General features: G+C 39.0%; 1 protein-coding gene across 3 annotated transcripts in view; it reads right to left on the reverse strand.

The window, feature by feature from the left end:
- pbl (epithelial cell transforming 2 pebble) overlaps positions 1–15,328 on the reverse strand; it is a 114,937-nt gene that overhangs the window by 25,409 nt on the left and 74,200 nt on the right. For 2 of the 3 annotated variants that reach the window (XM_065223042.1, XM_065223043.1), the window contains exons 3-6: positions 9,315–9,450; positions 4,685–4,791; positions 4,353–4,602; positions 1,550–2,965 (exon numbers count right to left, since the gene is read on the reverse strand). In XM_065223042.1, the coding sequence (XP_065079114.1) occupies positions 1,550–2,965; positions 4,353–4,602; positions 4,685–4,791; positions 9,315–9,450 (1,909 nt within the window). The remainder of the gene's footprint in view (positions 1–1,549; positions 2,966–4,352; positions 4,603–4,684; positions 4,792–9,314; positions 9,451–15,328) is intronic. The other variant, XM_065223044.1, reaches the window with a different exon arrangement.

A 15,328-nucleotide genomic window follows, 5' to 3' on the forward strand; every position in this document is an offset into this window, starting at 1 on the left:
GAGCTGAATTGATTACGTAATTCATAAATTAAATTATTTTACGAAAATCCAACACAGCCCACAGCGTTCAGATTGGTCAGTGGTATGTGCATGCTTTAACAGGGATAATCCGTAACAAGCATAAACACAAATAAAATGAAAATAGAATTATGTCGGATGTGGCTGAAAATTCATGATGAATAACGATTGTCTCCGTGTTCTTTTTTGCTTCGGTTTCAGGCCAGCCTGTTCCATACGTTCACATTTTTCACCCAATGAAAATGGTTGTCAAAAGTGCAACAGGAAAAAAAAAGTCCTGGCTGACTTCATCGCTTATTGTGAATGCAAAAGCGTCGACAGGAGAACGTTGTTGCTGCTGATGGATTCCACCTGTTGGTTGGCAAGATTTTTTCCCCGGATAGTCCACAAATGGCTCAATTTGGCTTTCACTTTGTGACATCGAAAACAGCAGCATGACTACACATACACACACACATACAAAACAAGTGCGGTAAAGGATGCCGTACGATGTGTTAATCAAAATATTATAATAAATTTGAATTTTTGTTCCACAAATCATCCTGCGATCGCAATACGAAAAGTAAGAAAAAACTATCATGAATTTTCAATCAACCGGCTGGAACCACACGGCGCAGAGGAAAAGCCAGAGTGAGTGCGAGACTGTAATAAATCTTTCAGTAAATTTTATCTCCCTTCCAGCGCGGCAATTGAACGAACGAATGAACGCATGTTTCCGTTTTCCGTGCTCGAAATTGATCAGTCAATTGAATGAATAACCGCGCGCGCCTCGAACTAACAGTAAAAGCTAGAACTAGAGCCAGAGCGGATGTGGGTGAAAGGTTAGGAATCGATACGGGCAAACGATTATGCAAATTAATTGGCGGTTTTGCTAATCAAATCGGAATACTTTTTTGCGTGTTCTGACGCGCAATGCTAATATAGTTTGGTTTTTGATTTGTTAAATAGAGTGTATACGGCGAGGCGAGAGAATGAGAAAGCGAGGGATGAAGGTGGTTAGGAAAATGTATAATAGTAGCTACTGAAAAGGTGTGAGGGTAGAGTGCGAGAAGGTGGAAATGAGCTTTTGATATTCTAAGCATATAGAGCAATGGTTATTTATGTGCAGTGAATCTTTGTGCGCGAATGTGTTATTCGATGGTGGGTGTTTGTTTAAGAGAGATGATTTGAGGAACAAAACTAATTATTCGCATTAATGAACAATAAGCATGCTGCTGCTACACACGAGAGGAACCGCACTCTCGGGACGGTTGCAATTCTATTGTGTCTGTAATGAAGGGCAGTTTGGTCGAGGTCATTTTGGTTTTTGTAATACTAAACTCTATATGCAAAGAATTCAAAAGATACATAAAAGTACAATCAATCATGCGTACGAAAATCCATCCGGACAGCGATAATCAATCACAGTGAGTGAAGGGAAAGCATAGTTCACCACACAAACACATATCTACAAATAGCTATGTTTACTTGTTATGCTTAATGAAGAGATTGATGTCAATAATTAATAAACTAAATGAAATGGAATAGATACCGTAGTGGTTGCTGCTGCTGCTCCTAGGATCGTGGTGGCATCCAAATCTTGACCACCCGCTTCAACTGTTGTTGTGACAGTTTCATTCAGATCGGTCGTGATTATTATTGGCAGCATCTTGGCCAATTCGTCATCTTTCGGTTCACTGAAGGGGAGAATTGGCGTTACCGACGGCTGTGCGTCTGACAATGTTAGGCCGCTCGAACCGCTGACAATCATCGAGTGTCGGTAGAAGATGTTCTTCTTTTTTACTTTTGACGAGGAAGAGCTACTGGGATACGGAGGGGGAGCGATCGGTGTTTTGAAATCCACCTCGGTCTTGTCCGGATGCTTCGAATGTTCCGGAGTGCTGACGACACTCTTGTCCGTTTTGAATGTGCAGACCTTCTTCAAGCTGTCTAAATTGGCAGATGTGATCAAACCTTTATTTTTGATTGATTTCGGGGTTTCTTTCTTGCTACTTTTGGTGATCTTATCCCGAATGCTGCGCAACTTTTCCTTGACCGGTTTTTTGATCGATTCATTGAAAGTGGTTTCGATGGAAGCCATGGAGCTGATGGAAGAATTCGGATCAACTGAGTTTCTTCGGGAGCGAAGCATGGAGGCGATTGGTGTCTTGATTGCAGCAAAGCTCATACTTCTACGAAGGCCTCTCGTAATAGATCCCGTCCGGAGCAGTTTCGGCTTTTTGGCCGATCCGTATACTACACTCGTTGCAAATGAGTCAGTGGATATGATCGAAATATCATCGAAACTATCTTCCTGACGCTTTCGCTTCAGAGCATCTTTGTTGGCAATGATGTAATCGTCTACATCGTCCTCGTCGTCTTCATCTTCCTCGACTATCTTCTTCAGCGATTCATCAATGGCTCTGTTCACCTTCAAAATCGGTGAAATATTATTCGGATTGAGGAATTCATTCTCCTCTCCGGAAATCAGCACGACACCATCCATCTTTTCCGAGCTCTCCGGTGTCGAACTCGAATTTCTGGGAACTGAACTTTCAGCATTTTCATCAATGAATCTTATCGGAGAAACGTCCAACTGATTGTGCTGTTCGCAACCTTTGTTCAAATTGTTTTCATTCTCAGCTATACTCATATGATCCACTCGGCTGCCACTAGCACTGGTTTCGCTCTCCTCCGTTAATGCCGGCAAAGGATTCAACATGCCAACACCTTCCTCTGCCCCGTCGTCGTCTACTTGACACTCATTTAGTCGCCTAATGAATGCTTCCTGCTTCTCAACCAATTTTCCCTCCATGCGGGGAGTATTTGGCTCGTTCAAATTGCTATCTCCTCCACCTGGTGATGCCGGAGACGACGACGATGTTGACGATGAGCTGGTCTTATCTTTCGGGGAGGCTGCATTCGGTAGCAAAGCGTCGGCGAAATGCTCACCCGTATTGGACATGACCTGTGAAAGAGCGTGTGAATTGTGATACGATGGGTATGGGAGAATGTGGTTGTGAGTGTGTATGTGTGCACGTGCCACGGTTTGTAACTCTGATGTGTGCGTTCAGGTGTATTGATCTGTTATCTTGCGGTTGGCAGCTTTCCGCTGTCTTAGAGATATGCGAAATAAACGATGCCCATCTTCCGGTGCTCAGTGTATGCAATTAATACCAATATTAGTGGATGTAACTGGTGATTGGGAAAATTGTCAGACAGGTGATTGATGTGATTAATTAGTATTTATCTAGTAGGTACCAACACTAGCGCTGAATCGTAAGGTAAGGTTTTCTCTTTATAAAACTAATTCATATTTAAAATCTATCAATGATGATATCAGTTCAAGTTCAAGCGTTAAAAAGGCAAGGATTTTTTCACCAGTATGTGTAACTTTCCGAACAACCACCAACACCAAACACCAGCACCAGACTTGATGCTTCTTAGCACATATGGGCGTCACACAAGAAAAACGATTAATCAATTACAATCCTCTTAATCCCGACGGAAGGGTGTTGAGGTGAGTAAATTTCAATTAATGCCAACCAACTGCACTAACAACTCCCATGCACATGCACACATTTACAATCGACCCCACTCCCTCCACTCCCATGTAAAGGATCATCGATTATTAATTACAGTTCATATAATTCGTTAACGTGTGGCAGTACATCAAAAAGAAGGCTGAATAGGCTATACATCGTCCGATGCATCAGAAAATTGCCCCACACCGAACGGCCTTTACCCATCATTATCGACACAATAGAATTGATACGCGATGACTTGTTTTTGCCCTATCAACATTGCACATTGGATGGATATCGGATGGTTTGCTTATTATTTCAACTATTACATTACTTCCTAATAAATTCGTGGTTGATATAAGTAATGATATCAATCTAGCAAAATTATTTTCATCATTATGGATTTTAGCCCATGGTTTGAAATGTCGTTCCAATAAATTTAGCAAATAATTTCCCATAGGTTTTACGCCTTGCCGCTATAATACGCGTCGTTAATTTGAGTGAACATTATAAACCAATCATATTTTTATATGCATTAAAGACGGTGCATACAAAAAAGAAGAAACATTGTTCATGTTCTTCTCCTGAACGCAACAATGCATGTTCACCGAAAACATCACAATCATTAACAAGCCACTGCTACGACGAACATAATCCGATTGCGAAGAATTTATCGTCCGCCTCTGTTTTCGGTTCTCTTAATCCGTTAATGCAAACGTGGCGAACGTGGTTGGCGAATAAAAATTGCGATCCATCCCGCAGGATTAACCGAAACGAAAACCAGAAGGACAAAGAAAAAGAGCGAGAGAACGAAAATAAACAAACACTCACCACATGCGAACACTCCGGATCCTCCAGATCCGCTGGAATGCCTCCGTTCATTTTCAACACATCGACCATGTGCTGGTGCTCCTCCGGCGGAAAACCGAAGAAGCAAATCTTTTGCCCCTCGAATGCTTTCAAGCGATGGCTTTTGGTGAACTCTTCCACGTTGGCGACAAAGTTCGAATCGTTCCGGTTCTGCCACGCTTGCACGACCCAGCTCGGGCGGACCACCGCCAGTCGGAAGGTCATTGCATATCTGGAGGGGAAATTAGGGTACAGTTGATGATCAGCGATGGATTTAATGAAAATGCATATAATGACTGGCTATCAATACTTACTGATATTTTTCACCTCCGGTTGTATTGCAAATAAGGTGAGTCACCTTGGTGTTCATGTCCTTTCGGATTGATCCTCCCATCGAGTGAATGAGGTCTACGAGCCGGGTCTGAAAAATAGTAAAATTGGCGAATGTGGATTAGTATTGATTTTAACAACGGTGCATTTTAGATGATGATTAAAATTCATTTTTTTTCCTGTGTGTATGTGACCAGGAAGGCGGTTGGACCAGGGTTGTTAATCGGATTCGGATTATTTAATACTTTAGGTGAGTGAGAAGGTGTTGTGACTTTCACTCTTACTTTAAATTATGATTTTTACTTTTCTATGATAGTTTGTTGTGAAAACAATTGCATAACATTGTACTTTGACAGAAAGAGCATTTTATCCATTTTTGAGAGAATCAATTAAGGGAAAATTCATGCATTTAAGTGAGCAGCCATGGTTGAGCGCTGAAAAAAAGTTAATTCTACTAAGAAGGTGATTGCACATCTGGTCAGAATTGACAGCGGTAGAACGAATCAGGTGAGAAACTGAAGGAATATGAAAAACGTTCGCAACGAGTGCAAAATGGAAAATTATAGATTAAGGACTGAACTGAACTGATGGTCCCCATTTGGAATAATTTTAACTGATAATTCATAGCTTCTATAGTTTAAAGCTAGGAAGCAGATGATTTATCAGTTCTACTAAGCGACTGCATACCTGTTACAAATGAATATACTTGTACACGACTCAGCAATTAGCCACGGGTATGCTCAGTTCTCAATTTTTACATTGAAAGAACGAAGCACGTAGCTGTCGTCACCGCATCAAATTGATTTTAAGGTAAATTTTATTCATCTTACAGCAAATTCTCAGTTGTGTCTAAGTTTAAGACTGAACGAAATGATTAGTTTTGAAATAAGTCGATGATAAACGATGACATCCTATGTGAAACTCAGAACCTATTTAAATAATAGAATCAAGATTATTTCCCTGGTAGATTTTTTTTTTTGTTCTTTATTAGAGAGACTTTCAGCTGTTAGTTTTTTAAATTCCCGATTTTTTCCTGATTTTGCCCAGCTGGTTCAAAAGTTCGCCTAATTTTAATTAATTAGCCTTATGTGATTATGCCTACTATCTTTTCACATCTCTCGATTATGCTGGCATAGGCAATTTACTAGAATTTCACTATGGTAGGGTTAGTGTTCAATGAGGCGGCCTAAGTGTCCCTCATATTGTGTCCATACATAAAGTTCGAAGGAAAGCATTTTTTGTCATTTTTTAGAGGCAATCAAACATATCCATATGTATTGTCCCGATGACGCATTGTTCTTAGAAACCTTTAAAAACATGAGATTTTTATCGATAGGCCCATTCTGACGTTGAAAATAACCTAGCGTTTCAGCAATACATTCTAATGTGGCATTATTTCGCGCAGCGGCTAATTAAGCGGATTTCACCAACATTTTGTAGTCTATATTGTATTATAGGGTGTCCCAGCAGGATAAAAAAAAAACGATAACGAAACTCTGTTTACAGCTAATTCCATATTTAATTCGTATTCATGTTCTCTATAGTATTCTCTTACAGTTAAACGTAGAAAAACCGAGATCCGATCAGTTGTAAGACAAGGAGCGGATTTTTGATCGCACGCTACTCAGTAGCTTCAGCACTGATGCCATTCCAACAATTTTGAATACTTTATCCCAGTCTTTCGCAAACTTTGTAACGGAATCCGCTGCCTTTACACGTTTCGGCAAATATGCTTTGGTCAGAACCAAAAAAGTTTCGATTGGCCTGTCTTAGGGACCTTGTTGGCTTTATACCAGGCTTTCGTGTCGTTGGAGTAATGAACCGACGCCAATTCCGGCCAAAACAGTACTGAGGCGTCCGTCGTGTTTGCGGATCATGGGTAGTAGACGCTTGTTTAAACACTCACACACGAACACATCGGTTGTCATTGTCTTCGTTATCCGTTTGTGACCGGTTTGGAAAGCATCCCACACTCACAAATGGCTTGCCAAACCATAGCCTTTCTACCAAATTTTTCGGTCAAAATCAACCCTTCGGCCATCACGAACGGTGTAGTATTGATCACCAGGAAGAGGTTTGTAATCAAATTTAACGTATGATTCATCGTCCATAATCACGAACACCGATTTTCCGCACAGCAATTGGTCGTATAACTTCCGAGCCCTCGGTTTGACGGCTTCATTTTCACTCCGCTTTGGCATCTTCTGCTTCTTATACGTCATAAGACACATTCTTGCCTTAGCCCGCTGGACGTTACTCTTCGAGGATCCCACTTTTTTTAGCCACGTCTCAAACCGAAGCACTTTTCTTGCGAGTGAAAGCTTGCACGATTTTCCGGTCCAGATTTCGGTCAACAGGGTTCAGTTTACGTCCAGATTTTTGCTTGTCCTGGAAAGTTGCTTCATCACCATATTTTCGAATTGCGTTTCGAACGGCTCCGATGCTTACACCTTCCAATTTCGCTAATTACCTCAGAGATACCATTTGTGCACGATCTGTTTGCGCTTTTCCGGAGAAATGCCTCGCATTGTCACGGAAATGTAAAGAACTGACACGAAACGCAAACACGAAACTGTTGGTCGTAATGTAAACAATTATTCAGCATGATAATCAATGACAGGCAGGGGTGTTCTAAAATCGTGCTTAGACATTCTGGGACACCCTATATTTTCATTTTCATTTTGCAGCGTTTGGTGGGGCAATGGGAGCGCAAGTCAATCCAAAACCGAGGATAAAGGACGGGTAATGGCTGATTAGTCTATGCGGACCACTTGAACGCCATGGGAAAAGGAAGGGATTGAAGAGGCCGGTTATTGGGGGGTTTTGAGGAAATGACACATAGTGATGTTAAATGTAAAGAAACCGAAAATCCATCTCCCATCCTTTCACATATATACCAAATTGATATTTTAAAGCAATAATAAAAAAAAACAGACAATACATGAAAAGGCTAGTTGCCAGTTGCTTTAAAGGCTAGTTGCCTCCCTAAGCGGACCCTCCGCATCCTAACTCTTCTGTTAATCCACTTAATGCTACTAGGCTGTCTAAATTTTCTTATTTAAATTCGTTTGATGATTATGATATCTCTAGTCTAATTTAATAAATAATTGAAATCTCTAATCTACCTACCATGCTAACGAACGATACCTGGTTATATTTTCATATCAATTCACAATATCCACATTACACATTATTGTGAGATTTAGGACTTAGCTGCGTGAAATGATGTTACTTTACGGTAAATAGTCTCTCAATTTCAGAAATAAAAAAGGAAAATTTACTAAATAAAAATCCATGCATTTACATGCTATTTATTACATAGTACATTTGTATCGACGATAGACTACGCGCGAGAAGGGGGTCTAAAACCTCTCAAAAACGGTCTACGTAGTTTATGAACAGCCCCTTACAACCTTCAACAGCATAATTAGAAGACTGTTGTATTTCAGTTATTATTAACTTTATAATACCTCCACTAAACTTGAAGTTGCCCTACACAGTGAAATAGAATCCAAAACCGTTTCGAATATAAGAACAAAGCGTTCTTCAAACCATGTTTAAGTTAGTCAATCAATGGCATTCACTCCACTGAACACCGTATAATATGGCAGCAATCTTCAGAAGTCAATCATCATCATTCCACTCATTTTCCAGATTAGCTACCCCCAGGTCACTTTTACTATGACCTGCACTGGAACCGTCACCGGCCTCTAAACTCCCACATCCGCTCAACTCGTTCAGAAATCGCTGACATATAGCCCTTAATTGCATCAGCAATCCTATCTTTATTCATCGAGCGTCGCGCAAGACACTATACCTACCAAGAAATCCGGTCGACCTCTATTACCAAAATATGGCAATTTAGAGTGCCCGAGGTCATTTCCCTCTTCCTTTCGAAATTGCTCGGAAAAGATGTCACGTTTCAGTCCCTCGTTATGTATGTATGCGCCTTGTAGTGTGTATTTCCTTTCCGCAAATTACCGGCTCTTTCTTGTGTTAAAAAGAAAGCTGTTCTCGTTCCGTGCACTATGCGGTAGAATTTCCAGACTCTCCCACCAGAGTCTATATTATATGGGCATCGAGAGGGGACAAACGAGAAAGACATCATCATCATCATCGTCGTCGTTGCCCACCACGCTCTATTGAAGTATCACAACAGCTAACATCGAATCGGTTAGAGGCCACACGTGCTCGGAAGGAACAATTTCGAACTCCGGCGAAAGGCCGCGACCTGGACACACAATCAAACCGTTCCGAAGGGCATCACATCTAGAGATAATCAAGAGACAGCACACAATCTACTTCATCGATTGTCGAACGGAGCCTTCCTCAAACCAATAACGAACGGTCAACGGGTTTTCTCGGCAGTAAATGATTAGGATCCATTTTTCAATCTCCACTTCAAAGTGGAAACCAAAATTGCCAAATTACCGTAATACGACCCCCTCAAATGAGATGTAGATTGAAGGCTACCTCCTAATGGTCCACTATCATTAAGCTGTGTGTCTTAATTCAAAAAGGTTCCCGTAAAACCGTCAGAGGTGGGCTTTACATGGAAGTATGGGCACCTAATTGGATGTGGTTTTCCCTTGTGTAGCTAATAAATTAACTTACCAGCTCGTCCTTCTTGCGAATCCCGGTGAAACACGTAATGACGCCCCGCATGCAATAGTTGTAGATTGGACGGTTGTTGTGTGGGATTCCTTCACCGCTTCGTGCAGCCTGCTGCAGAGCCGGTGGACCAAGGATTCTGTGGATGAAACCAGAGGAGAACATGTTAGTCTTGTATCCTAAAGCAAGCTTTAAAATATTCAAAATCAAGCAAAATGTAGGTCACACGTACTATAAACTATACTTATAAAACTAAAAGTATTGCAAAGAATGCTATCATAATTTGAATTAGGTACCTGTAATCTCAGAAATCTGTATGATCTATCTATATTTCAAAAACAATTTTATTCTCTATTTGTATGTATTTTGTCTGACAAAAAGTAATGTATACACTGAAAAAAATAACAGATCATATTTAAAAATAATAAACCTAGGAAATCAAAATTACAAAACCTATTGTTTGTTTTTGAAAAATAAGACGATGGAAAGAATTTCATTCTACATTTTTGAATGCTTACTATCAATTTTTTGTTTGGAAGGATTGTTGGAAAACCAAAAAAAGGTAGTGGAAATGGATGTGGAAATGGCCCACACATAAATTCAGCAATCAACTAAATTTTGTAATAGCGTCCAAAAATATTCATTAGTACCGTCCCAATGACGCGTTCATCTAGATACAATTGATAAATAGCAGATTTTTAGCGATGGGCCCAATCTTAGATCCATAGGCCAACATTAGAGCCATTTTCCCTATATAAAAATAAAACCTAAATCCACCGATGGTGAAATCTGATCCTTCTTACTGTGAAAAAAATCTCTAAAAGTGTGCTCACATGATGTGATTTGGTAGATGAATTCTGATTTGATTTGAGGTACCGTAAAACGGGGTAACATTGATAGTTTTTTAAAGTATATTCTAAATATTTTTTACAGCAATGAATGTTTTTCAAATTTTATATTTTTAAAACAAGTACTGAGGATCCAAGAGTTAATTAGTTAGTAATATGTTGAACAAAAGTTGAGCATTTGCACTATTTTTTTGTTTTGTAACCGAACCTCAATATTTTGATTTGGGGTTACTTTGATAATGCTCGATGAATGTAGAAAAAAAAGTGAAACTCAAACAATTTAGTTCTTTAAATATGGAACTTTGAATGAGTATATAATCAGAAAACTTCATAAGCAATAAAAATACAACATTAAATTTGTGATGGCTGTGTCGGAAATACATTTCATAAGTGATAGTTTGAGTGCTTTTTCAAAAAGGCGAAAACACGAAAATGGTTTTTTAATATTTTTGTAAAATATGTAACACATACTATATAAAAATTATACACGATATCAACGGAAATACCCTAAGCTACAATATGGAACCAATGTTTCTTATTTGGAAAAAGCACAGCGAGTAAATTTATTCTTTATATTATACTATCAAAGTTACCCGCATTATCAAAGATACCCCGTTTTACGGTATCGTCTGATGGATTTTGATCCAAGTCAGAGACTGGTCACTTTCCAGGGGCTCCTAAAACATGGCCAGATGTGGCCAGTGTAGACTTGGGCCCTTCAAGTGGCTATCATTGAACTGGGTTTTGAACTTCTTTTCATTTGAGGTGTCACATGATGGGTTTTATTCGTTTTAATACGGATTTAGTCTCATGGCCCATACAAATCAAGTTGCGGCAATATCTCCGGACCAATTGACCTGTTCCAGAAATATTCAAAAGAGTTCTATAGGATTTTAGTAGCTTTCATTTGGTGGTTGTTGTGTCCAATTCGCAGAGCTGATAGCAGTGTTAAGCAATAAAAATATTGAATTAGCTACCAAAATCATTGAACAAAAGTTACCAATAAGTGACTTAAAAAATAACATAAAATTTTCGGAAATAAAATCATGAAAATTGATTTACCAGTCATAAACAAAGGCAAAAATCGATTTCCTATCTGTAAGCATTTGTCAAAAGTTTGTTTTGCAAGATCTTGTACAACTAGATTAACAACAAACAACACTATGTAACACTTTAACTTTAACAGAGATATTTTATCATATTTGAAATTCTTACAGTCTCCTGCATTAATGTTTAGAATAAATGAACAATTTGTTATAAGATCGCTCGCTAGACCCTGTCTTGGCTTTGGAGATTTGTTAAAATTCTGGGACTTCGATTATTTTCAAGGAAAATATGATGGATTTCTAATAAATTCCAGATTTAATTCTGAGAAAATCAGTCATAATTATACAGTGTGAGTTTGGGAAAATGTAATTTAAGGTAAAGTTTTAGTATACAAAATTAAAAAAAAAACATATTTAACAAAATACCTACGAAATAAGTTTCAATACCTTTCAATTTTTTTTTTATATTATTTTATTTGATAAGGCTCAACCGAATTAATTTTGCAGAGCAGAGGATTCTTGTTCACTATACAATACATCTTAAAACTATAGTCAAAAGGTACAACACAATAAACATTTTATCTTCCGCTATCCAATAAGCCTCCTCCACCAGAACGGGAGCCGTTTCCAGTGGTTTCATTGTATGGCAGATTCGCCAACGGGGGTCAGAACGCTTCCATTGCAGCAATGGACGCAAAACATGGTCAGCACTCGCACATTCATCACGAAACGGTTGCTTTCCAAAGTCGATGACGCACCGACCTAAAGAACTGCTGATGAAGAACAATGAGAAAGACCACACAATGGTTGCTGACGAGTAAACAGACGATCGCGTGACACACATTGAGAGTGGTCTGCTTCTGTCGACAGCCGAGTGAACACTGTATATCTTTCAAATAACATTTAAGGAATTAGAATTGGAAAATGGCAGAGATATTAACAAAAAACAAGTGCATCTCTAGAAATCATTTTATGATCTGTTTAAAGTTTTTTTGGAATTAAAAAACAAAAAATGTTCTTCAAAGTCACTTCTCTTGAAAATCTGGTCCAGTCCAAGTGTTTGGACATTTTTTAAAGAGAGTAAGAAGTACATTTTTTTCCAATTCGGCATCGAAGTTCACGGGTTTATACCGGCTTTTTCAGCTGTCATCGAATATCCGACATTTTTCGGTTTTCCCAGTTAAATGGTCACCCCAATTATTGTATTTTGCAGTTGAAACTGGACTCCTCAAAGGTGCGGAATCGCAAATAAAAGTTTACTTTGATAATTTATCGTCTTGATTTCTTTTTTTTTCCCTTTATTTAAGAGATTTTTAGCCATAGGCTAGTTCATCTCTTAGTCTTGGTTTCTTCTGCGTACTTTTTCGTTCGTTAGTTTAATGAACTTCCAACTAGGAACGAAGCATACTATAACACTTATAACACAGATTACTTATTTCTTGAACGAATTTTTCAGTCCTGAATTCGGATTAGTGGTTGTCGAGAAACACAAATTAGTTCCATAAATATGTGTATTTCCTATCTTCTTCCATCCATATCTACGGAACTATATGACCGATTCTATCAATAATCAAGTTGTTTTAATTTTCCTACGATCCCGAAAATCTGCAGAGACATGCTTTTTCAACTGTCTTTATGTTAATTACCAACAGTGTATAAGGGTTTTACAATAAATTCAATATATTGGTGTACAATTTCAATTTACTAGTTGTTTATTTTAAGGATATATTATAGTGGATATATTGTTAACGCAACAGACTGTTGTCTGTCATAAAATAAACTCACCATAAGGTGAATTGTGAATTTTACTTAGAACAATAGAGATTTCTATATATTTATCTATTCTACGATTTATTAACTTTTTTATCCGGGATGCCTATTGGATTCTGATAAAAACGCACATGGAAATCGGGTGAACTGATGATTTCATCTGAATGATTGATACAAAAATTTAGCGAACATTTAAAACACTGGCAAAACAGCTAGGAAACCCCTAGAATGAATATATTTTTTTTTCTATAAAATACTTTTGTTGTATGTTACTGGCAAACCTAAAATAGAGCCAGCTATAAACAAGCAATTCATGATACCCTAAAGGTTTTCATTTCCATTTCTTCTTTTGAAATTTTGCATTGCTTTCGATTACCAGAAGAAAACAAACATTATCACTTGTGAAGCAGCAGAGGAGAAAAAGATTTCCTTATTTTTACAAACTATTTAATCCTTGCACTCTCGTTCTATCTCGGTTATTAGAAGACCAGCTTGGCCGAGCAACCCATTCTAGATATGTATAACCACTCAATACAACAGGGTCTGCAAGCAAACCACAGCGATTCGTTTCGGTTTTGCAGGCCCGTTCTCCACCTACACACGTACACTTTTGCAGCGATAGTGATATAGCCACTAAGAATTTTCCATCTTCATCCTCAACATGGCTCCGAGGTCGAACTGGTGAATTTCTCACTTTAGCACTTCATTTGCCCAGCTGCCTTTTTCCTTCTGCTGTTTTCCCACCAGAGAACATTCTTGTGGTGTCAATGGGTTTCACTGCCGCACGAGCTATTTTCGATTCTGTGCAGTGAATTGAGTGAAATTAGAATGCTAGACTCAGAAAGCAGACGGAGCCATAGGGATAGGAATTCATATAGATGCATCGGCCCGAAACATTTAAATCGATATTTCATTTATAATTCAACGAGTAGCACTCAAAAATAATTTCTAAAATGAATCGTAAATTGTCGAGCTTTCACATGATAGTCAAGCTGATTACAAATTCAGTGCGGGCAACATGCAGTCTGACAACCTAATAAATTTTACCTCTTCCCACCGGTGTTTAATCCAAACACCCAAACGGCAGCTAAGCACCGTGTAATCCACTTGGCAACAATTGTGATTCAAACCTGGCGGACACCATTGTACCTGCAACCACCGAGCATCCTTCCGCATTCCGCTCAAACTCCCAAATTGATTTTCCCTTACAACGAGATAGAGCGACCGAGTCAGTAAGCAATAAATTCGCCAATAAAATAATCAACTGCACTCTGCAAAATCACTTAAACCACTTATCCGCCTGGCTGTATATATGTGAACATACATATATAGAGATACGTAGTAGTTGGCATAGATAGCATTGTCGGGCGTGAGGCACTTTTCAGCATGCATTGACTGTCGTTGGTGCTGAAATTTATGGTCAATACATGCCACACACTTACTCTCCATTGCCATCGTAGCAGTCAAAAGCGAAAAACGATGCTACAAGTGCCGTGCATCCCTTCGGAATTTGACTGCAATGGACGAATGCATGCAACTGCACATCTGCCTCCATGACGGGTGCAGTTTCAATAATAATAAAATTAATTGTTTTTTCCACTGCCATGTAACGAGTAGATTCACACTTTTCCACTCAATCTGAATTGTTGCGATTTACGTTAACAGTTTTCTGCCAACAATCCACAAAACACGGTGGCATCTTAGCGTCTCGGTGCGGCGGTCGGGCGTTGGATATCGATAGAAGATTGTTATGTCGATTGTGTTTTTATTGAGCTTTCTACGTGCTGCTGACTGTAGTCGATGCGGATCTTGTGTGTAAGCAAAGGAAATTCGAGATTGCTGTTCTAGTTGTTTTGCTTCGGTGTGTACTACAACAATCCGATAGAGGAATCCAATAAAATAGCAATTTAGTGGCCTGGTATTGTCTCCCTTCGCATTTTTTTCTGTTCCGGAGGATATGATTGAAGATACGTGTAGAAACGCGTGATCACGATGAGAAAGCATCAATTCATTGATATACGGTGGTCCATCCTGAGTTGGCAATAACCTTCGGAGCTGGACGGGATCTGGAAGCTTAATTGGATGATGGCTTTAGGGTCGTCGCAAATCGGTTTATTTACGGGGGTTTATTCATTCAGAGACGTATCAGTTCTTCAGTTGGTATTTTTATCCTTGGAATGGGGTTGAGTGGGAATGGGGTTGACATCTTTGCCGAGGAACAAACCAAATCTGATGAACTTTTCATGCCCTTTAACAAGTTGGAACTTAATCATCACCTAACTAGTCCAGTCCTGAGAATGAGTTTCAAAACATTCATAGAAAATTTACGATGGCAATTAGCGATATATTTATC

The sequence above is a fragment of the Ochlerotatus camptorhynchus genome, unplaced genomic scaffold, assembly GCF_037179485.1.
Source record: "Ochlerotatus camptorhynchus isolate MF236.1 unplaced genomic scaffold, CSIRO-AGI_Acam_v1.1 ptg000183l, whole genome shotgun sequence".
NCBI lineage: Eukaryota > Metazoa > Arthropoda > Insecta > Diptera > Culicidae > Ochlerotatus > Ochlerotatus camptorhynchus.